Raw genomic sequence first — 25,481 nt, 5'->3', positions numbered from 1 at the left:
CCTAAATTAAACAATAATCACATAACTACATGCCTAGCAATAACGATCATGATTATAGTTAGTGCCAGGATGCTGCAGTTACATTGTACAGCTAAATTTTCTATAGAATTTATTATTAGTTGCGCCAACAGAAGCTGTACTTACTAATACTTTGAGATAACTCCCACTGTAAGAAAAATAGGATCAATGACAGATAGAAAAATGCTTTTTTTGTGCTTGGATTTCCTTGCCTAACATTTTATAACAACTTTATACCCCGCCCCCCCCCCCCACACACAAAGCATTTATTTTGACAATGGGGTTGTAAAAAGTAATTTCAATCCATAAAGGCCATAAATGCATGTCATCTGCAACCCTGGCTGCACACCAGACTCAAGAGTACAGATATTTTAGGTGTTAGCCCAAATAATTCTGATTTAGTCAGTCTGGGGATAGGGCAGTTTTGTCTACAAAAGTTCCCCAACTGATTCTGATACATAGCTGGAATTGAGACTCACTTTCCAAAACCTTTTAAGTTAGAAGTGGCTTTAGAATTCAACCATTTCTCACTCTCCTTAATTTCCAGTAACTTCTTCCCAATGGTCCACCAGTTAAACTGCCTTGGGCATCCGTATGAAATCTCATATACGTCCTCGAACTTAATACATTAAAAATTAATCTTATTATTTGCCCACAAACATGCACGACTTCCTATAGTAGACCTACTCCATACTCACTCTCAGCCAATAACTTTGCACTTTCTTTTTCATCCATAATGGAAGAGCAACCAGAAGACCACTTCCAGAAGGTCCTCAAACCATGTCTACCCACCTGACTCCTTGACAATGAACAAACTGTTGACAAACCCACCTACTCAAGCACATCAGTCAGGCAGTTTAACCCTCTGCATCATTTTAAACTTCTCTCTGGCATACAAACATGCAGTTATTTCCCCTTCTTTAACCATCTTTAGAATTATTTTTTTCTTTCACAACAAAAATCAAAAAATGTAACACACATTCTTTCCTTCAACTTCTCTCCTCTTACTTGACCTATCGGCTGCATTTCACACATGCGATCCTTCCCTCCTCCCAAGAATACTTTCTTCGCTTCCAGGACATTACAGTCCTAATTTTCCTCCCGCCTTAGTTACTGATCCTTTTCAGTCTCCTTTGTTTGTTCCTTCTCATCAGCCTAATTTCTAACTAGTTGTTTGACTTTTCTCTTTTCTTTTCATTGGTCCTTTGGTGAGTTAATCTAGTTTCTCGGCTTTAAGTACTATCTTTATGCTGATGATTCCTAAATGTATATGTGCAGACTAGACTTCTTCCTTGAACTCCTAGGAAGGATATCTAACTACATAGTCAAGGATATTGCTCTAGCAATCCTTCTCTCCTTATTCTATATCATGCTTTTTGTTCTTTACTAGATCATTCTCATCACATTAGTGTTGTGATCTCTTCTAATTTAAAAAACAAACAAACAAACAAACAAACCCTGACCTTACTTTCCTCACCAGCAATTGCTAACCCATTTCTCTGCTCTTGTCTACAGAAAAACTTGAGGGAGTAGTCTATACTCATTGCCCCCAATTCTTCTCTGATCAATTTTTTTTTAAGGCCACTTTAATCAGGCTCTTATTTTCACTTCTTTACCAAAACTGCTTATTAATATCATTTCCAGGGACCACTACGTTACCAATTGCAGAGGTCAGTACTCAGTGCTCATTCTACTTGACCTACTGGAGGTAGCATTTGACACAATTGTTTACTCCCTCCTCTTTAATACAACTTCTTCATCTTGGCTTTCAGGTCAACACTTTTGCTTGGGTTTTCTGGTCCCTCATTATTTGTCTTCTATTGCTGGTTCCTCGACTTCTCTCCACCTCTCAGTGTTGTAAAGCTCCATGTCACGGTCTTGGTCCAGAATCTGGCCACTCCTCACCACTTCTACTGCTATCACTCTGGTCCAAGCCACTATCATCTCTCACAGCAGCCACACCACCGCTTTTCCTGATTTCACCCTTAACTCTTCTACAGTCTGTTTTCTATATGCCAGTCTGAGCGATCCTTTCTATTCCTAATTCAGATATTATCATTTTTCTGCTTAAAACTTTCCAATGGCTTCCCATCTTATTCTGAGTAAAAGCCATATTCCAAACAATGGCATTCAGGGCCCTCTGATCAGCCTGTCATCGCCTCTCTGACCTCACCTACTACTTCTCTCATCCTTGCCAAATCTACTACAGTCTCACTGCCCATGGCTAATACCTGAACATGTCAGGCATGTACCTGTCTCAGGACCTTTATACCTGTTGTTTCCCTGCCTAGAATGCTCTTCCGCCTGATATGCCCATGACTTGTTCCTCTGACCTCTACTCATACGTAAACTTTTTAATGATATCATTTTAGTTCCTACACCTTATTTTCTCCCCACACTTTATTTTTCTCATTACCATCTAACATACTACATAATTATTTAATCATTTTCTTCTCCTCAACATTTAAGTTCCATGTGGTTAAACTTTTTATTTTTTTTGATTCCCTACTGTACAATATTGTATCTAAGTCCATGGTATATACGATGCCTAGATCAGAGCCTTGCACATAGGTGATGCTCAATAAACATTTGATGAGTAAATGAATGGCGCCACCAATCATAATCTCTCCAATCAACCTCTATCCTATCTCCAGAGTGATCTAATTGATAAATCTCATCTCAATTTTCAGCTTAAAATTCTCCCATGGCTATGTAGTACTATAGCTGATACAGGCAAATTCCATACAGTTTGTGTGTGTGGGATGTGGGGGATATAAAAGTGGAGAGTGTGCAACCCACTAAGGGCATTTCAATTCAAAAACTGTGTTGGCTACTTGACAGCCCTTGTATACAGAATAAAGAACCATCTCCAGAAAACACCTTGGTAGGCATTAGGCAGACCTGCCATGCTTCCTCCTGCCTGGGCCCTATAACATCAGAAAAAACAGACTGTGCATTTCCCCAGCTGTGTGGTTGCAAAGCAACTGAACATGTCGATTTTTCAGGATTAAATTACCAGGCAAGAAAGCAAGATGTCACTGTTGGCATAGTCTGAAATTATATCAAGAACCCAGATGTTTGAACCAGATGACTAAACTTGCTAATAGCAGTTTTTACAATTATATGGGGTAATTATACTTGAGTTTCAGGGGACATGATTGGGGATCTAAAATAGGTAATCCCCCATTCAGTGAATCCAATCGTCCCACCCTTACCTCAGACAGGAAGGACACCATTGCCACTAACTTATTTCTTATGAAGAATCAGGCTTGAGAAATGCACTCACAGAAATTCTCTCATCCTGAAATCTCCTAGAGTACTTACCATGAATGGATCCTTTGGGTTCATCACAGTAAATTGTACTTCTTTCAAGATTTCTGGGTCAGAGTGTGCTAGCCCAAGTCTTCCAAGGGACTTTGACAATGGCATACAAGAACTTCCATGATCTGATCAGTGTCTATTAGAAACAGAGACTCGTCTCTCAACATTTCCAGCACATACGCCACTTATCATTACCAAAAATCCATCCTCTCCTATCTTAGGACCTTTGTAAACTCCTAGAATGTTCCTTCCACTCACACATTCCAAGCAAAGTGCTCCACCTAAGAACCAACTTTTCTAGGAAGCCTCTGCAGGCACACTCAAGTCAGCTAATTACTACTCTCCTCTTTCATGCACTATAGCCAGCACACAGCTCCCTTCCTGTCTTTATTTTACTAATTATAATTATTGTTTTATCTCAATTCTATAAAGGCAGTAACCGTGTCTAATGTATCTCTGAATTACTGATACCTAAACTAGGACTTGGCACTTAAGAAGCACTGAACAAACATATTTTTTAAATTTAATCTAATTAGAATTAGAAAAGAGTGATCATATCAGGTGGTTAGAGTAAAGGCTACATAGGTGCTGGGAAGGGAGGGAGGTTGGAAAGAGAGAAAGAAACCAAAGAAAAAGAGATCCAAGTTATGTAACATTTTTTAAAATATATTTTATATAAACAAAAGCAGCACTTTGCATTGGAAAGAACATTACAATGTGTCACTTCTCATCCCTTTGCCAATATGGGCAGAAAATGAAAAATTCTTAACATTGTTCAATTAAAGCTTAACCTTCCCCTCAAAAAAAGATTTGAAACCCTATTTCCTGATGCACCCCTAAAGTTTTTAAAAGCAGTCCAGTTAGTATAATGGATTGATTATTGTCAGACAACCTGAGTTCATTCACTATACAGTGCTCCTATGAGCTAATCTGATAGAATATTTACATTCTAACTGATGCAAATTGGTAAGAAAAACATTAAGATTCTCAAAAAGTAAACTGGGACATGGTAGAGAATAAACACAGAAAATTCATATAAGAGGAAATATAAGTAGGTTCAAGAGATGAAAAATATTCAATTCTACCAACAGAAAGTAACGAATTAAAACAAGGCAGCCACTTTAAACAGTACAATTAAATGGGCATATGCATGTCCTATTAAATTAGCAACCTGTGTTCACATTATACCACCTAATGCTAGTGGATTTACTGTTGGCAGTAGCAAGACTTACTGGCATAGATCTTTTAGGAAGCAATTTGAGCCCACTGTTGATAATTTATCATTAAGAAATTTTTCCAAAGGAAACTGGATTCTATAAATATATTATAGTAACGAAAAATTAGAAACTAGAAATGCCCAAAAAGAATAGTTAAGTAAAAAAGGCATATTTACTCTCTGAAATATATATAGGCATTATAATAACTGTACAATAATGATTGTTTATCATAAAAAATTATAATAGGAATAATGGCTAATATTTATTGAGCATTTGCTATTTGCCAGGTACTATAGTATTTCATATGCATTATGAGATAGGTAGAACACAGGGTTGCCAGATTTAGCAAATAAAGATACAAGATACCCAGTTCGATTTGAATTTCAGATAAACAATGATAATTATTTAGTATAAGTATGTCCCATGCAATATTATCTATTGTTATCTGAAATTCAAATTGAACTGGGCATCTTGTATTTTATCTGGGTAATAGTAAGCCACTTTACTTATGAAAAAATGAGGACACAAGAGATTAACTTGCCCAAGGACATACAGCTAATAAATTTGTGATAAAAGTTAACAAAAAGGTAGAACAGAAAATTTTGTCTATGAACAATTACAAACAGGTGAAACATACTCATGCTCCTAAACATGGTTGAGAGGAAACACGGACAGGTGATACTACTACCACCAAAATCCATTTATCTAACACTTAGTCTGAGCACTGTGCTGCAACAGCCTCCCACTCCCATTTTACAGATGAATACACAGTTAAATATCTTGCTCTGGGTCATAAAGCAAGTAAGTCCAGGGTCAGATTCTGATTCCAAAGCTCTTGCTAGTTCCACTTGGTTACCTTGATTTCCTGGGTGACTTTATTTTTTTTCCCTTTCAGATGCAGTTCTATCAATGTTGATATAAAAGTTTTCGTGTGATAAAATAGACGCATAGGATGAATATTTCAAGACCTGAAAAACCTAGTCGTTGGGGGTTTACTTTGGCTTAAAGCCATTCCTAAAGCCAAACTGATGAAACAAACACTTGAAAGAAAAAGTTGTGATGCATGTTTATGGCTGAAATTGTGATTTCATTTAGAAAGTGGAAATACATACTCCAACTTATCCTTTTAAAAATGAGACTGCTCTCCCACTTCTGCCTCTCACTAAGCTCCTCTCCCTTCTCTATATACTTCAGGTTGCAAACTTGTTAGTTCTTTCAAGTAAGTCAGTTAAGGGAATATGAATATTTTTTTAAGCCAAACATATGGGAAAGCACATGTGCACACACAAAGAAGTGCCAATATGCTTTTACAGTTTAAGCAATGCCTATCCTCTTCACATAATAGAGAATTTCAGGGTGATTTCCCTTAGGTGTCAGCTTAATTTTTCCTTGACGGTTTACCCCACATCAAAAAGTTTGTGCTTTTGATTGTTTATTCTGGAAGAGGCAGCTGGCCGCAAGGCTGCCTGTGATGCCTTTACCACAGTTTGCTTTTGTTTTTCCCTCTTGATAATTACCTCATGACTAAACCACTCACTGGTCCATGTAGAGGAATCCCACAGAGATGAAAACACACTTGTTTAAATAAAATATTTATGAAGAAGTCCTAAAATGTCACTGAAGTAAATGCAAACTAGATCTGCACATATTGTGCATCTAAAATACCACTCATTCCTTAGAAGACACTCTAATTTCTGATTGCAATTAACATTAATTTTTAAAAATTAATCCTATTGTGCCTAATCACATCAATGGCTATTCATAAAAATTCAGTATTTTAAGGTTGATTCTCTTTTGGCGATCTTTAAAAATATGAATTAACGCTGATATTTAATGTTGGTTCTTTTAAAAATTTTTTCTTAGAAACAATATTTATTATTTTACATGTGTATCTTCTAATAAGTTACTTCATTCTAGTTCAATATAATGTGATGTTAGTGAAGTTTCCATATTCTGGCCTCTTAATGAAATAGTTGGACATGAATTTCTCAATTTGTTCTTTTTTCTCCCGAATGAGTGAACATAGTAGATTCTCATATTTTTAAAGAGCCTGAAAAATAAAATTTTGGGATAATATTGCTAAAATAAAGTTAAGAATCAGTTGATTTGGGTACTAACTGTATAAGGGTAACAGTCAAAACCCCTGACTTTTACTATTTTTCCTAATTTTGTCAGAAATAAATAGGAGCTGAGCCAAGTTAATTTACCTTTCACTTTAGGGTCTCAACAGTTGTCCTCCACCTGGCTACACATTTGAATCAGCTGAGAAACTCAAAAAATATACTGATACTAGGCCCCAGCCCCAAGATTCTGATTTAATCTAAATGTTGTTTGTTTTATCTTTGTTTTAGCTCCCTAAATGTTTCTAATGTTCATTCAACAGCTGAAAACTAATGGTCTAGAAAAAGCTTTTCCCAACCAGGTTGATGTCACCTAGAAAGAGCACTCATCGATAATGTGTCATAAGGTTGTGCTTCACACCTTGACCATGTGAACATTCACTAGTTCACCAGAAAATGAAAAGTCTCTAGAAATACAACGCTGGACTGTCAATGGAAAACCAGTATCCCAAACAACTCATAAAATTCAAATATTTTATATCATTCAAATTCATATAATTCATATAATTCAAAAATTTATGTAATTTATAACAAAAAGCTGAGCTGACTCTTTATAATTGCATAGAATTCAGCCTAGACTGAGATTAAATCCAATATAGAAGTACAGAACAGAGAAAGCTGGTCTTTATAAAGGTGGCTCATGAAAAAATACCTAGGAAATTTTCATTGACAGTAACTCCTAGATTCTTAATATATGTGATGTGTTTACCTAAGAAGCTACTTTTACTTAGGCTCCATGGTGGAGCCTAAGTGGAATCCATGGTCTTGGCTTGCACAATCAAATAGCTGCAGGGGGATGGAAACAAATGCATCTGATGTAGGAATTAATGTGGGCAAGGAGAGGAAAGACTGACATGGAGAGAGATTGTGGCCTGAGCTGAAGCACCTGGAAGAGAGGGTGCACTTCAGAAGTTGGCTTCAGACTCAGTTCCTTTCACCTTGCCCCACCTCCCGTAACTTCTTCCTCATAAGCAGAATACTTCCTGACACAAACCAATGATCCTGAGGAGTGTGGGTCTACCTCAAAACCCCTGTGCTCCAGTTTAAGAAAGCAGAGCAGTGTTTTTAGGCACTCAAAGAGTAACAAGGCAAACTCTTATCTATGACTATTTCTCATCCAAGGAATCAGATTTGTCTCTTTAAGAAGTCTTCTCTGTGATTTTTTCTCAAGGTCTCCCAGTGCAGGAAGTCCTAAGAACATGGAATATAGAAGAGAGTCATGAAACCAGCTCAAAAGATGAGCAATGTTAAATACGCAACTGAGGGAAAGGCCTCATCCACCTTCTCTTGCACAAAAGCCAAAGAAGACTTCCTATGTGGAATAATGATGAGTACTAATGGCACTGTCACAGGCAAGGAAGTGGGACTTATCAACATTAACACTTGGTTTGGATGAAGGAAGCTAAATAATTTTCTCATTCCTGCTGCTGAATGACAGAACTTTCCCCACTTAGAACATCACCTTAGGCCCCTCGGTCATGAAATGAGGCTCTCTTATTCATGCATGCAGTCTTTGTGGCATATCACATCCAGCAAGGAGCCACACAGAGGCTGGATGTTAAAACTCCAGGGAAATCATTTGGGATCAACAGTATTTCTTGACTTAATTGAAAAAATACATTAGTGATCATCTGATAAACTTTGAAGTAACACATTAGTGATCATCTGATAAACTTAATTAATGTAACCACAGGCAATGGGGAACAATAATCTTTGTTTTTCAATAGAAAAAAAAAAAAAGCCTCTGAGTAGGGAAAAACTGGTATAAACTTTTACCAGATGAATTCTTTACCCTACAGACCCATTTTGAATATACTATCAAGGAAATGCTATTTAAGTCAGGCTCAGTGTGTATCTCTTTATGAATCAAATAATTCTCTAATTTAGCCGTTGAGTAAATAGATTTTTATATAATTAATTGGCTTAAAATGAAATAAATTCATGCTGCTTAATTTGCACAGCAATAGCTCATTTCTCATTATTTATACAAAGGAATATCAAGGGAAGGGGCATTTTTTGCCCCATCTTTAACAGTCCGACCACAACACACTTTTTTTTAAGTACTTAGGCTTAGAGAATATTCGAGAAAATAATTTCTCCAGGTGAGAAGAATTTCAAGTAAATATTTGGAAGGAATGCATCTCCCAGTAACCGGTAGTGGACAAGAAGACAAAGCTGGGAGACCCTGAGCCCCTGGGGGAAAGCAAATGGCTCCATAAAAACTCCCTCCTCCAACCCTAGTTGGTCAAATGCCAAAATAAATGAACTTTCCAAAGTTAGGAGCTTCGCAACTTTCACTAGGGACACAAGCAGGTGCACAAGCAGTGACCGGCGAGCCCACCGACCTGGGTGTGCCCCGCAGGGCAGCTGGTCCAGCTAGGCGCCCAGGCCCAGACCGCCTCCACGCCAAGGCACCCGCAAGCGACCCACAAGGTGCAGTTACCCAGGACATGAAGCTCCCTGTGCCCGGCCCAACGCCTGATCCCGCCCTGCCCTTCTCACCCCAGACCAAGAGAGAAATGGGCGCTCCGGCGCAAAGATAAGGAGCGCCCACTGGAATTCAGCCGCAGGCCAGGGCCGTCCCCAACTCTCAACTTCCCAGAGTTTCCTCGGGCCTCTCTTCTCCTACCCACAGCTCATGAGGCCGCAGCGGCCTCTCTTCGTTCGGAGCGCAGAGCCGGGGAAGTGGAGCGCAGAGCTCGCGAGCCACCCCCAGGAACCCGAGCGATGGAAGGCAGGTGGCGGGCGTGGTCCTTCCAACCCTATCCCAGCCCACCCGGACTCGGCCTCCGCGCAGCAGCCTCCGCCCGGGTCCCCGCCTGGTTCTAACCTCAGGGCCGGGTGCGCTGGTTCAGGATCCCCTCCCTTATCTTGGTGGCACCCTCCACCCACTCACCCACCTCTTCCCTCCAGTGCGCGTCGCTCTTCCACCTCAGGCCCCGGTGCGGCCCCAACTCCCAGACCAGGGCCCTCCAGTAGCGCCCGGCAGCAGCGGCTGCACTCACCTGGGTCGCGGAGCCGGGGTCTCGAGCGGTCCCGCAGGTGGTAGATGAAATCCTGGCAGCTCTCGTGCTCCACGGCCCCACGGGCACAGAGCTCGGCCAGCAGCTGCAGCGCCTGGTGACAGAGCGCGTCCCTGGCCCCGGGCATCGCCCCCCCGCATCCTCGGACCGCGCCGGGCAGGCGGGCGCGGGAGACAACCCTCCGCCTGCCAGCTCAGAGCCGTCGCCTCCGGGTCGTCCGCGCTTGCCTCCAAGGACTCGCCGAGAAACGGCCTGAGCCCCAGCCCCAGCCGGCCCGGCTTCCCACCGGTTGCATGCAGCTCTTTGCCAGCTGGTGGGTCGGTCGGGATCTCTTTCCCTCCCTTCCGGCCCCTCCGTCCCTCCCCCGGCACGAGGAGAGGCGGTGCGGCACAGCCCAGTGCGCCCTGCTCCTAGCGCTCCGCCCGCCACTCGTGGCTGCCGGGGGCGGGGCCGGGTCAGGGGAGCGCGCCACAGGGTGGGATCCCGGCGGCCCTGCTTAGGCGCTCCGGGAAACTGGGGGCGCTCGCCGGCTCCTAGAGGAGCGCGGGGCTCGGCTCCGGACCCCGCGCTCAGAGCGGCCGCGCCCAGGCTTGGAGAGTATGAGCGGGTGCGCGCTCCGGGCGCTCTCGCCACTGTACCCTCTTCGACCTAGTGCAAACCAGTCTCTTCCCACCGCCGCTCGCTGCGTATGGCCAAAGCACGTTTTGGGGTGCGTTGCACAAAAGGTGCAATCTGGACCTACCCCGTCAGATCTGGAGAACAGAGTGCCGGCTTCAAACTTGAAAAGCGCCTCCAGTCCATAATTCATGGGCCTAAGAGTACTAGACGCCCAAATGTGGATTTGGAGCCAAGATTCGCGAACAAAGGAAAGATTTCCCAAGCGCAGGACCTTTTAAACCACCCTGGTGACTGACTGGGAAAGGGTGAAAGCTCTCAAATCAGAACCCAGGTCAAATAAATGGCACCTGAGGAAGGCGCTGGGACTTACCGGGAAGTTCGTAGATCCTGGCTAGTTTTCTAAGCAACTGTTTGGAAATCCAAGGATTTCCAACGTGTTTCCAGCACCCACCAAGGAAGAGTATCACAGAATCTGGGATGTTTGGAAGGGAACACTAGGCACCTCTCATACCCCTAAACTCTTCAGCCTTTCAGGTAATAAGCCCAGAAATAAATATGGAATACTGAGCTCTTTTGTTTGTGTGCCAGGCACTGTGCCACAAGCTTTTTAGCTATATAATCTCATTTAATTCCCTTGGTTGTCTAACAAGGTCTGTATAACTGTTATATTCGTTTTACCAATGACACACCTGAGACTCAGAAAGGTGACACTTGCCCAAGTGCATATATGAGGAAGCAAAGTAACCTCGTTTTTTTTTTTTTTTTTTTTTGCGTTTACATACTCGTGTCCAGGTCCCACTCTAAAACAATTAGAGTAGAATCTCTACAACTGGCATTCTTAGCCACAAGTTGTGCTGTTGCTAGGGACTTCTCATAGTAAAACATACTGCGCAGGAAGGTGATTCAGGATGCCAATGAATGTTCGTTCACCCAAGAGGCAAGCTTTGAAATCCTGCTGTGAATGGTGCTAGGACCTCAAGGACCTTCTATTGGAATAGCAGAGAAAATGCAGAGTTGTAAAGGTAAAGATAACCTGAGAGTTCTGGAAAGGTAAGTAGACCCTCTGCCCTACGAAATCAAGGGAGAGAAGAAGCCCACTGAGAGGGAGCCGCTGGAGGAGGTAGCCCAGAAGCTGATCCTTGAAAGGAAGGAAAGACCACGTGAGGTGGATAGTGAGGTGGATGGGCTATCCCTGAGAGTGTGGGGCTAGGGCTGGTGTAGTAATAGAGGGGAGGAGCTGTGTTAAAGCATGTGGAAATCTAGTGCAACTATGTCAGAGAAAAACTGAAAACAGTAAGTTTAGTTAAGAAATTATTTTGAGCGACAACATGGACAGATAAGTGATATGTCAGAGAAAGAAATACCATATGATTTCACTTATATGTGGAATTTATAAAAATATAACAAATGAACAAACTAAACAGACTCATAGATACAGAGAATAAACTGATGGTTGCCAAAGGGGGAGGGGTGAGGGGATGGGTGAAAAAGGTGAAGGGGAATAAGTAAACTTCCAGTTATAAAATAAATAAGTCATGGGGATATAATAATGTACAGTACAGGGAATACAGTCAGTAATGTCATAATAACTATGACAGATGGTTACTAGACTTACCATGGTGATCACACAATAAGATATATAAAAGTATAATCACTATGTTGTAGACCTTAAATTAATGTCATATGTCAACTATACTTTAATTTAAAAAATGAAGAAAAAATTACTTTGATAAGTCAGGCAAAATATGATGAGGGCCTAGATCAGGCTAAAGGCACTGGCTGATTCCCAGGTATATCCAAATTTGAAAAAAAACATCAAATGAGAAAAAATTAAAGATAGGAAGTTTTAAAAACTGACATGGATCATATTGGTTGGTTCCTGATAACATCTTAAATTGCGACCCTAGAGTTTAGGAGAGAGGGGTGTCAACAAAAGCTCACTGCCACAAGTCTAATGTTAAAAGGAGTGCCCAATCTGGGGTGCAGTAAAAGGAGAAATTTTATTCAGCTGAACACTTTGCAAACCAGGGAAACAGCTTCCTGAGAAAACTAAAAGTATACTCTCTAGAGGCAAAGGGGAGTCCTGTTTGCATAGAGAAAAGTTCCCACCCTAGTCCCTCATTGGTCAATTTTGATGCAAATGAGGACTCTATATTTGCACAGTTTGGTCCCAATAAATAGCACCATCCTGATTGGGCAGCTTTGTGTGTACTGATCGGGCCTTATGGAACCAGTCTTATTGGTCAGTACAGATGCAAATAAGGATACAGTCGCACAGTTATAATTGGACAAGGCAAGTTTCCGCCTATTGGTTTAAAGATGATTCCAGCAACTCCTTTATGAGGTTCAGCTCAGATTGCAGGAACACAATGAAGGAGGCTTGGAAGCTCAGTTCGTGGCTTTTCCCTGAAATGCAGTGGGCCTCAGAAGCCTCTGTCAGCAATGCTGCTAGACTTTGGTGATGATTTTGAGCCCAATTAACCACAAGGAGTCCTTCTTGGCAGATATGGTCCTTCTCAGGGTTCACGTGGGAAACTGGCAATTATCCACAGAAAGGCAGAGAGACTGAGTTGTCATATTGAATAAATTCCTCCAGGAAAGAAGAGCTGGAAAAATGGGAGAAAGCTTTGCCATATAAAATGTGGATTAATGAGGATAAGATTTAAAAGCACCAATCAGAGAAGGAAGAGAAATCAGACCAAGGAGAATCATGGGGGCTAAAAGAGGAGGGGTGATCAACAGCATTGGCTGTCAATAGAACTTAAAGGGAAAAAGAAACTGTCCTTCGCATGTAGTAGACAGTAAGACATTCATGATTTAAAGAAAATATTTACTGTGCAACCTATCATGTGGAAGTTACTTAAGGTTTTTGTGTCTAAGGTTTATGATTAGGTAAACTAATATATGCATAATTGGGTTGTTATAAGTTTACATAAAGTACTTGGCACAGTGCTGCCACATGGTAAGGGTTCAATCAATATGTTTTTGTTGCTGTTGTGTGTCTACTACAATGTGCATGTGCTAGGTGCTAAACACAGTTCCTTAATCAATACTCACAGCATCTCTAAGTGGTAGATGTTATTTTTTCCTATTTTACAGATGGAGAAAGTAGAATCAGGTGGTTAAGTAATTTTCTCAAGGACAAACTGGGAGATTGTTTCCAAGAACAGTAGCAATCATCCCTCCTGTTCCACATGTCCTTTTGAAATGTGACTTTACCACTCCTCCCACCAAGAAGTCAAGTCTGTGGAAATGATATTCTGGTGTCAGAATAGTAGTGGCTATAATGTGGAGAAAATGGAACCCTGGTGTACTGTTAATGGGAGTGTGTGTGTGTATGTGTGTGTGTGTGTGTGTGTGTTGCATGTACATATGTTTAGATATATAATGCAATATTATTCGGCCATAAAAAGAAGGAAATACGGGTGTTTGAAACAACATGGATGAACATGGTGGGCATTATGCTAAGGGAAATAGTGAAATAACCCAGACAAAGACAAATACTATACAGTATCACTTATATGTGGAGTCTAAAAAAAAAAAAAAAAATCTTATCTCATAGAAATGGTGGCTGCCAGGTGCTGGGGGTAGGGGAAATGGAGAGATATAGATCAAAAGGCACTTTAAATACATACAATTTTATTTGTCGATTATTCCCCAATAAAGCTGGAAAAACAATAAAAGCAATCTGTAAGTCTTCTATGCTGCTCTTAGACCATATCCTCACTCCTGCTCCCAAGACCCAGAGTTTGTACTTCGAGAATTGTTTGAGATTCCTAATGGCAAGACTTTCTATTGTCATTTTGATTTAATTCCTTGCCAGATAGTTGCTTTTAAGGAAAGAAAATAAGATTCGACTAGCATGACTTGTGTTTAGTGAGCCTATGCTATCTTCCAGTGATTAGCACTCCCATGAAATACTCACAAAACTGCTGCTTCATTATTCCAAACACTTGATTTAGAGTCTTAAATATAATTCACCTGGGCCAGGGTACTAGCACTCAGCTCATGTTCTCTGACAACCACTCTCATCTTGGGCATCAATCTCCTTTTAAATCTCTGAGTTTGGCCCTTCTCTGTTTGGAGTAAATTTTTCTTGAGAGATTAAAAAAAAAGGCAAATTTTGGATTGGGTAGGTCCACATTGCCATGTGTTTACTAGTACACCAAGTAGCAAATCATTCTGGGATGTTCAAAACCTTTATTCTTCCTCCCTGGGTTGTGTTAGTTCCTTCCCAATTTTATAACTGCCAATTACAAAGCTCTAACTCCAATTTCTTTGACTTTAAATAAAGTAGAGATTTATTAGCTTTAATATCTAAAAGATACTCCATAAAAGAAGTATGCTGAAAGTAACAGAAGGCGATGTTGCGGGTCAGAAGACCTGGCACTCCTCCACTGTCTCTTCTTAGAAGACACTCATGGTTCCACATTTGTTCATCTTTTCAGAATGAGGCCAGAGGAGAGAGTAGAGGTCATATTTCTGCTGACTGAGAAAAACCTGGACACCAAGTAACTTTTTTTAAAAAATACTTTTTGCATTCTTGGAGTTGCCTTGCAAAGTAGCCAATGTCCCTCACCCTGAACAGGTCTGGGAAACTGCTGGAGTCACTCTGGATGCTGGGAAGAGAGAGGATGATGTAGTCCCAAATCACCTACACTGTGTCATGGTTGTGGAATACCTAGCTAGCTAAAGAGATGCCAGAAGAAAAGATTCCAAAAAACCAACACCTTTTCTCATCTTCCACAGTAAGCTTCTTTCCATCTTCCGTGCTGAAAATGGATCTAGAGCAGGTTGACCTGAACTCAGGTGCCTGCTTATTAAGAGGTCAAAGTGCACACTTATGGGTGAGGATATTAAGGTATTAGGTACTTAAATAAAAGTTCCAACAATCCCTTTCTTGATCTTTTGTTTAGCAACAAATGTCTCTGACCAAAATCTTTGTTGGGGGTCGGGGGAGGCCGGAGAGGAGAGGGGAGAATCTGTTTTATTGCCCTCTAGCCTTATTCAGAAGAATAAACCTATATAATCAAACCCTGTTACTACTTTACTAATTTACTAACCAAGTCCAAACTTAGATTCCTCACTAATGAGCACCCAAAACTGAGTTTCATTGTCTTTGTCAATTCTTCACAAATTTATGGTTTCTTTGTTTAAAAGGTATGAAAAGCTAGCTTGCTTCCATCATTTCTCTGAGCCTCATTCATAATCTTCTGTGTGATCATATTAAATTGGTTTTTCTCATGTTAATATGGTCTTGTGTCAATTTTATTATTAGTCCATTGGTAAGAACTCGGGGAGGGAGCAACACTTTTCCCCTCCCTGACACTACTGCTTCCTGAGGATTTTTTGATAAAACTTCTGGGTTGAATATTAAATTTCCACGTTTAAATTCTTAGATCCTGCATTCATTATTCAAAACTTTATTCTCTCAGTATTGCTTATACTTTGAGTTATCCCTATTACCAATCTTCTTGACTTTTCTTTCCCAACCCTAACCTAGTCATTCCTAATTTTCTTTCCATAGATCCATTCTGCAAAGCTTTTGGCAGGAAACAAAGCAGAATTTGGAATCCTAGAGATCTAGTTCAAAGTTATTATAATTATTATGTTACTATTATTTGTAGTATAGTTTTCTGAGCTCATTCTATGTGCCAGCCACCCTAAAAATGCTCTAAATACATTAGCTCATATAATTTCCATATTGAAACTATGAGAAAGTTACCGTTACTAATTATCCCCACTTTCCAACCGAGGAAACATAAGCACAGAATTGAAGTAGCCTGCTCCAGTTCACGTACCTAGCCAGTGGTTGCGATGAGTCATGTGACCCCTGAGCACTGCCTTAACACTGCCCTTCCTCTGCAGGTGGAATAGTGGGGCCAGGTGAGAGCACAGAGCCCACACTCAGAAGCTGAATGAGCCCAAATAGCCAAAAGAGCAGCACTAGCATTGTGCTTTCATCAACTCTGGCAGACGCAATCAGATCTATGCCTTGATTTTGTATTCTGCATGTGAAGATGGGTAGCGTCTGACCAATCAATGTATATTTATGCCCTGTGTGGTCTTTCCTAACTGTCCTAAGTCTATTTATAGCAGATATTTACTGAGCAATTTCTCTCTACCATGTACTGTATGCTGTGCTTTACGTGTTTGGCTTAAATGAATCATTACCACAATCATCTGAAATAATGTTATTATCGTCCTGACTTCATAGATAGGAACACTGAAACTCTGAGGCCTAAGTCATCTGTCCAAGGTCATCTAGCAAGTGATGGAATAGAGATTCAAACCTACGTTGAAGAGACTCCAGAGGCTGAAATTTAACTATTACACAATATGCCTCCCCATGAAATTCATATCAGAGTTTCCTGGAATGATTTTCAAGTTTTATATACATTTTTGGAGACTCTTATGATCCTCCTGGACTACTGCAGGAAAACCAAATCCACTCTAAATGAATTATATACAGCTTACTAAAGCATTGATTAAAGCCCAGGGGATTGGATAATCGACTACAAGCAAAACAGTCTGTGCTATTATTCTGCTAACCGAGTCCCACTGGGTTAAAAGATTAGCAATCCCACTATGGTTTGGATCCTCTCCACTAGGTTTCTGTGCATCCTTTCATGCCCTCTCTGCAATTCTGCCTTTCATGTAGGCATTAGAATTGCCTTCCTCCAACAGATCTCAATTTCTCTATCTGCAACTCATCAAAGTTCAGATTTTGTATAGAGGGTTTCCATTAACTAGACATAAGTTTTCCTCCCATTCAATAACTGCAAAATAATTACGGTCCTTTACCACAAAATTATTCTTTGTCTCCTTGTACCTGGGCAGTTAAGTTTCTTTGTTATCGCTCTCATTTTCATATAAATCTCTAAAATATGCAGGGTGTGCCTTTCTGTTAGAAAAAGAGTCACTCTTTTCAGGGTATGGCTGGTGTAGGAGGTAATGATGGATTCTATCTGTTCCCTTGGTACATATGGATGTAGCAAATGAGCTACATTTCTTCAGGTTCATTAGGGCACAATGGTGAGCAGGGTGAGGGCTTATTTCACTATTTTTGAAGGGTCTTTTGAGTTCAGACCTCTTCTGAGAGAGCGTGGTGTATTGAAAGCAAGGGAAACTCATCGAGTTCAGGTAATGAAGGTTTTATACAAAATCTGAACTTTAATGAACTGTAGATAGCTGTCTGACTTTGAGGATTTAATTAGAAGAGGTGTACCTTTTAAACTATAACTTTAACTCTCATTGATTAAAATAAAACACATGCCTTAATTTTCTTTTATATTTTGAAAAAAAAGAGATCATTATATGTCAGTTGTCTTACTTGAAGTAGTTCTATCTAAAGCAACATAATGTTATTTGTGACCTGCTTTAAGGAGACAGCCTCAGTAAAAGTAAGACATGGTCTTGTTCATTTTTTGTTTAAAAATGTATGGGGTATATCTAAAAAGATATGTTGAAAGCTTGTTCTTTTGGCTTAATTTTTAAATCTTTTACCTTGACATTTATGAGAAAAATGTCTTGCATATTTTATTCAAGAAAGAAAAATAGACAAGTTTTCTAAAGTGTTTTCCCCCCTCATTTATATTCCTAGTTTTCTTCAGTCTCCAGTGGTTTTTAGGCTCAACTGGGGATGAACTCACTTGAAGTAAATCTGTTTTTTGAAACTTCAAACACAGATGCAAGTTGAAACACAGAAGATGGTTGTTACCTTCAAACAGAAACACCCAGGGATGGAGTAGGGGAAGATGGAGAGGAATTAGGAATGAAGAGGTTGGAGAACAGCTATTTGAACCATCTCTTGTCCTTTGAGATCTATCTTGGTTTTCTTTTCTCACAGGTTACTCTCTTTTATTATCCTTTGCTGACTTCTCTTCTACCTGACTTTTAACCGTTGGATGCCCCAAGCTTGGTTCTTGGACCTCTATTCCTTTCTTGCTATACTTTTCCCTAAGGCATTTTATTCAGTCCTAGGATTTTAAATTCTCTCCATATACTGATGACTTTCAAGTTTATATCTCCATCCACAACTTCCCTCTTAGTTCCAAACTCATGTCAAACTGCCTACTTGATAACCATTTAAATGTGTAACTTCACCTTCATTTCAACCTGCTTCTTCCTGATCTTCCTTATTTACGTGAATTATTGATTTAAATGCATCATTCCCTTTGTCCTGTTCTCTTTCCTTTCCCTCTTAATTCAATCCACCAGCAAATCTTGTTGCTTTTAAATGTGTGGTATATCCCCAATCGTTTCCTTCTCTCTGTTCCCACTCCATTACCCTGATATAAAAGACTGTTATCTTCTATCTGGGCCTTATAATTACCTCCTACAGCAGAGAGTACTGGTTGTTTACCCAGCATCTGTGAATCTCTAGGAGAACCCTAACCTAATGTTTTTCATGTAACCACCTTCTTCCACTTGGCCACTTCCACTTCAAGGGAGTCTGGCTCCATCCCCAGTCCCAGAGAAGAACCTAATTAGTCCAAGGCAACTGTGGTAATACCATTCTCCTTACTAGTGACTGTTTTAGGAAGGAGCATCTGACCAAATTGTGGCCAGTGAAACATGAAGGAAGGTTTATCGGGGGCTCCTGAGTAAGGCTCCTCACTCTTACAAAGGGATACAAGGAATATAGAGCCTACTTCTACTCTGGACATTGTCATGTCTAATCTTATACCTGGAACTGCCACAGCCTAACTGCAACCAGCCAGAGAGGATGGAACAAACATACAGAAAAGGGCGCAGCCTCAAGCTCTAGAAAAGTGGAGCCAGAGTCTTGATGGCACATCCCTGCAGACTGCTCCTCTGTGCTTCTTGTTATGGGAGGGAGTTCGTTTCCAGGTTACTTAAGCCACTCTGAGGCAGTGTTTTCTGTTACTCGTTTTTAAAAGGCTTCTGTATCAATCTGAGTTCCCAGATGCCAACAATAGAGCCCACTAGATTGGTTAAGCAAATTATGGAAAAATGTCCTGGAGTGGATCAGGTTTGGAATCCAGGAACAATATTCATGTTACATGAGCAGAGACATCAGTGGAGACCTTACCACCCCCATCACCACGGGTGCAGGCACAGCAGGTCACAGTGATAGAGGCAGAGCATAATATTCACCGCAGGCAACTTACCTCTGCCTCCTGTGAAAGCTGAATCTCCCTCTGCCACCTTCCCCAGGATCGGTTCTCTGCAAAACCCCCTTTTTCATGTCAGTATTTCCTCAACTGAAGTCTCAGTCAGATGGGTCAGATTGGCAAGGATTAGGTCACCTGCCCTCACCCTAGCTGCAAGGAAGGCTAAAGAGACAGTTTCCCGCTTCCCAAGTTGGGGAGGCAGGGCTCAAAAAGGGGACATGTTAGTTATCTATTGCTATGTGACAAACTACCCCAATATTCAGCAACTTAAACCAACATTGGTTATCTAACAGTTTCTGACCTTCAGGATTCTGAGAGCAGCTTAGCTGGGTGGTTCTGGTCCAGGGTCTCTGATGAGATTGCAGTCAAGTTGTCAGCCAGGGCTGCATCATCTGAAGTCTTGATTGAAGCTCTTTTCAAGAAGGCTTACTGCCTGGCTGTTGCTGGAAGTCTTAGGTCCTTGCCATGTGGGCCTCTCCACAGGGATACCTGGGTATTCAAGACATGGCAGCTGGCTACATCACAGTGATCCTAAAGAGAGATAGAGCCCCAGTTATAAGACAGAGTCTTGTATAGCCTAATCTTAGAAGTGATATAGCATCATTTTGGTTGTGTTCTATTAGTTACACAAACTAAATCCTGGTACAAAGTGAGAGGGGACTACATAGACTGATAACACCAGGATGGGGGCATCACTAGAGGCCACCTTGGAGGCTGGTTACCACAGTGAGAAAGTCTCCAAACATAAGAGTACATAAAAGGAGCTGGGTGGCCAGAAAGCATGAAAAATATCCTTTAAGATAGTGCTTTCCAGTCTTTTTCACATTGTGGCAGACATGGAAAATGATCTTATTTATCAGCAAGTTCATGTTAAAGGATTAGTTTATTTGAAGACAAACCAACCCTGCAGCTTTGCCCAGCCCAGCCCTTTCCTGGTTACATAAGGACTGAAGGGATCAATACCTTTTACACTTATAACCTGTTTATGTGATAAAACATCCTAACTGATGGAATCCTAAGCAGTCTTCCTTCTTCCAGTCCTGCCTCCCACAATCCTTTCTCCTTAGAGCCACTACAGCAATCTTTTAATTCATGAGTTAAATCACATTGATTCAATGATTAAACCTCAAATGGCTCCCAACTGCACCAAAAATTAAACCCAAACTCTGTTGTTCGCTCTGTAGTGCCAGCATAACTGAGCTTCTCTCTACATTTGACACTATCTTGTACTACTCTCCCTGCCTTGCTCATTTTGTCTATCACATTGTTCTCTTTCTGTCCTTAGATACAATCAGTTTGTTCTCAATTCAATGATGTTTTGCTTGTTCTTTACCTTAGACACAAACCCTCAGCTGGCTCCTTCCTTTTCTTCACACTTTAGCCTAAATATCACCTTCTTAGAGAGGTCTTCCTCATTGACCCACTTAAATGGTCTATTTCACATTAATCTATTTCCTTCATATCACTTATCACTATCAGAAACTATCTTGCTCATTCTATTGAATCACAAAGATTTAGTGAGCACCTATTCTGTGCCCAAAGCTGTTCCGCATGCCAAGTATGTGTTTGCTTGTTTTTTATTTATTTCCATCCTTCATTCCTAGGGACCTTGTCTGTCATTGCTGAGAATCCAATGTCCTAGATAGTGCTTGACACTTAGGAAGTGTCCAGTGAATATCTGTTAAATGAAAGAAGGTAGATAACAAAGGGCAGCACTCAAACCCAAATGGGCCAGGGTGCTCATGAGAGCAAACATGTAAGAATCAGTATCCTGTGTCAAGGAGTCATGTGAACAGGAGATCAGAATCCAAGTGAGTAGTCTAGATCTGGATAAACACAGGACAGGGAGTAAGACCAGAAGTGATATGAGAGGAATATGTTCTTGAAACAAGTTCCACCAGTGTCATCTCATTTATTGACAGCCTTATTAGCACAGACCTAAGCTAGCCAAGCAAAAAGGCAACTATGGAATAGTATCTCCTCACACCAAATTCTTGTCCACCTGGGACCTCAAGAATGTGACTTATTTAAAAAGCAATGTTTTTGCAGATGTAATTAGTTAAGGATCTAGAGATAAAATCATCCTGGATTTAGGGTGTGCCCCTCCTAAGAAGGGGAAAAGATACAGAAAGATATACAGAGAAGACAGAGGCAGAGATTGGAGTGATGTAGCAACAGACCAGGGAATGCCAAGGAATTGCCAGAAGCCACCAGAAGCTAGGAAAACGCATGGAAAGATTCTTCCCTAGAGCCTCCAGAAGGACTGTGATCCTGTCAACACCTTGATTTCAGACTTCCAACCTCTAGAATTGTGAAAGAATAAATTCCTGTTGTTTTAAGCCAGCAAGATTATGGTAATTTCTTATAGCAGCCCTAGGAAAATAATATAATAGCTATGCTGTTATTTATTTTTTTCCTGGCATAAAGCAAGTGTTCAATAATTCAACCAGGCAAGTTTGCAGCCAACAACTTGCCCGGTATTTGGCACAGAGTGGATGATTTTTAAAAAATTCTTGTTGTAATAAATGTTTGATGATCGGGTGACCTGGTATGATTTCAAAAAACCCTTAGGAGAAATATATCAAAATCTTTCAATGATTCTGTCTGTGACTATGGAGAGTCAAAAGCACCTGAGGAACCTGACCTTTTCCTGCTGCTGAAATAAAAATATGTTACCTTTGTCTGTAAAAATTATACAACAGCTGAGGTCAAAATGGATAAGAAAACAGAAGGGCTTGGAAACACATCTGTAATTTTTATGCCAATTATGAAATATTTTATTTAAATTTGTATCCGAGATTTTGTTTTTTACTACTGGTGCTGCCTCCTTGTGTAATTAATGGAGCCCTGAGCCAAGACCAAAGTTATCGAGACCATTTCAGATCACTTTAGGCTGATGAATTGAGCACTTCCTGGATAATTATGACTGTGCCAGTCCCTATGAGCTTTGAAAATGTATAACATCAGGTTCTTACCTTGTGGGACCAGATAATCCTGGAGTAGGGACAGATAGATGGTACCTAGTTGAAACACAGGGCCTTGATACCATTTTATTTATATATATATATATAAAAATATATATATATTTATATATATATAAATATATTTATATAAATATATTTATATATATTTATATATATATATATATATAATTGCAAAATGATGCAGAGGGATGGAGAAAGTACTTCTATCAAGAAGCATTTGTCTATTATCTGATTGTATGGCTGTAAGAAAAGGACTCTCTCAATATCAGTGTCCCATTGGCAAAATAAATGGGTCTGACAAGACAAGGTCCTTTAGGGTGTTGACAGGATAACATTGACCTTGGATTAGTCTGTTTCATATGTGTTAGTCTCATCTCCCTGTTAGATTATGATGATGGGGTAAAGATCATGTCTCAATCATCTCTCTATCCCAGTGCCCAGGGCATTGCCTGACTCATCAAATCACGCCAAAGGGCTTGAGAAAGGCTCTATGTCTCAGTTCACTCCAACAGTAATCTATCGAAAATCTCCCTTGTCTAAACTGATGTAAGCCCCTTACCCCTCCATGATCCTCTCTGACTCTTAATACCTTAGGACCACAACCACCATGTGCCTGTATATGTGAATGTATCTTAAAGATGTGAATGTTTATAGGTGGGTAGAGTATGTGTGTGCATGAACACACATACACAAAATGTAAGAGAATAAATGTGAGATTTCGTAGGACATGCCTGCAAGATGTACGAGAGAGACTCTCTGAGTGTGTACTTTGTATTGATTAGTCCAGTGAGAGGAAGGGACCTCTTTATGTCCCACAGAATTCCCAGCCCAACCTCAAACCAGAAACTGTCCTTCAAGTTAGCAGAGTTTATCCCAGAGAACATGCGTCTTGCTTGTTAATCCTTGGGTCCCCATTCTCTAATTCTGAGAAGAGAGTTCTATTCACTATGAAGCTTTAGATAAAGATGACCATAGAAAAGCTACCCGTCTTGAGTTTCTTTTTAGAGTGTTAAAAAGTAGTAACCAAGAAAGCATGGCTTTCCCTACTGAGTGGATGATGTTCTGCATTAGAACTGTTGTCTACAAAGGTTTTTTTCCACAGACAATTGTTTTCAGTTTATGATCTGCTCTGCTCCCAGAAGGGCAAGAAAATAAGTCATTTGTTTTCCAAAAGAAAAGATAGGACCAAAAAAATAAAAAACAGTGGCCCAATAAGCTGATTTTTTCCCAGTTTAAGCTATAGTTGTCTGAGTAAATATGTATGAGTTAAGGCCCAGCAGGGAGAAGGTGTAATCAGGTACAGCTCCAAGCCTCCAGAGACTATCCTATGAGTATTAATACTTATCTGGGATTTTCAGGGAACACAAAACAGCCTTATGTCACATTACTAACACTGTTTCTGGGTCAGGATGACTCCTGAGGCAAAACGAAGTTCTCCGTACTAAGGAAGCTTAAGGTTTCTTTTCTTGTCCACCAACACCCCTTCCCTCCCCCAGCATTTGCTGTTCTACTACAAAACTAATGGCTAACATAGAGCAAAACCATTTGAGGAGTGGTTGCTGTTCTAAGCACTTTACAAGCATTAATTTATTGAATCCTCAAAACAGTGCTATCAGGTAGGTGCTATTATGATATCCATTTTACAAGTAAGGAAGCTCGGGGAGATTAAGTCACTTGCCCAAGGTGACACAGTTGGAAAGTAGGAGAGTGGGGGGTTCGAACCCAGGCAATCTGCCTAGAGACTGCTTTGTTAACCACAAGAGCACATTATTTGGCTGGCCAGGCCTCTGCTGCATACAGGTTCTAGAAATGGATTTGTAATGTGAATATTAAATAAAATCACAGTTTAAAATAGAACAGAACTTTGGCAATTGTGTATTTATGTATTTAGAATTGATTGATTTTTAGGATTATAACAAGGCAAATACAAGGATGGGAAACACTGAGAATGTGTTGTAACAGCCCATGGCTATAATAACAAATGTACTGATAAGAACAAGGGGGATTCAAAGCTTTCTATGCCTATACTCTTTTATACTATCAACTTGATGTCTCTGTATACAGTGCTCCACCATCTGTCTATATATGCCTTCAGCTATGTTGAATCCTGGGAATTGAATCCCCTAAAAGCACACAGGAAGAGACTTACTAATGAGCAGACTATGTGTGTAGTTAGACAGGGAGGGGTACAAGGAGAGTGGCTCTTCTGCAGCCTTTGGCAGGTGAAAGCCCTGGACCTCTTAGCATTCTCCTCCCTTAAGGTCTCCTCTATACTCTAGTGAGTGGCTTTATTTGGGATCTACCAGATTTTTTACCAATATTTCTATGTAGCTTTCTGTTTTCCTTGAGAAGACAAGCTAAGATTATCCTGCTAGGCTCTACTTGAGCCTCTGTGTTGTCTCTTCTAAAACATATTTACAAATATATACATCTTAAGAATCAAGTGGAATCATGAAAATGGTTGGTTTTGTATAAAATCTTGTAGCATATTGCTTTATATATTTATGCAGTCTTGAACACATCTTTGTATTTCCTACATTCTGACTCTATTAAACATTTGATTCCATTCAGAATCCCAAAGCAGAGTGCTTGATCAAATTTGCCAACTATCTGTTACATACAATTGATTATTTTTCCCACTGAATTAATTATTTGTTGTTACATAACAAATTACACTAAAACTTAGGAGCTTAAAGCAACTAACATTTACTTTCTTACAGTCTCTGTGGGCCAGGAATCCAGGTGTGACTTAGCTGGGTTCTGGCTGAAAGTTTCTCATGAGGCTGTAATCAGGGCTGTAGACTCATCTGAAAGCTTGACTGGAGGAGAATCCCCTTCTAACCTCACTCACATGATTGTTTGCTGCTTCAGGTCCTTGTAGGCTATTGAACTGAGGGCCTAAGGTTTTGCTAACTAATGGCTGGAGGCCTCCTTCAATACCTTGTCATGTCATGGGAAATAAACTACATCTGTTAAACTAAGGAGAAAAATATTTTACAAATTATTGATTTGTTGATCTAGAAGACCCAAGAACATTTAAAAA

General features: G+C 40.4%; 1 protein-coding gene across 3 annotated transcripts in view; it reads right to left on the bottom strand.

Annotated features, from left to right (window-relative positions):
• Positions 1-9,994, bottom strand: part of SYT9 (synaptotagmin 9) — a 162,571-nt gene extending 152,577 nt beyond the window's left edge. For 2 of the 3 annotated variants that reach the window (XM_016123047.2, XM_016123046.2), the window contains exon 1: positions 9,682-9,994. In XM_016123047.2, coding sequence (XP_015978533.1) covers positions 9,682-9,826 — 145 coding nt within the window. In that variant the 5' untranslated portion in view covers positions 9,827-9,994. The remainder of the gene's footprint in view (positions 1-9,681) is intronic. The other variant, XM_016123048.2, reaches the window with a different exon arrangement.
• Positions 9,995-25,481: the final 15,487 nt, after the last annotated feature.

Source organism: Rousettus aegyptiacus, unplaced genomic scaffold (genome assembly GCF_014176215.1).
Source record: "Rousettus aegyptiacus isolate mRouAeg1 unplaced genomic scaffold, mRouAeg1.p scaffold_m13_p_5, whole genome shotgun sequence".
Taxonomy (NCBI): Eukaryota; Metazoa; Chordata; class Mammalia; order Chiroptera; family Pteropodidae; genus Rousettus; species Rousettus aegyptiacus.
This window is presented reverse-complemented; position numbering and strand designations above follow the sequence as displayed.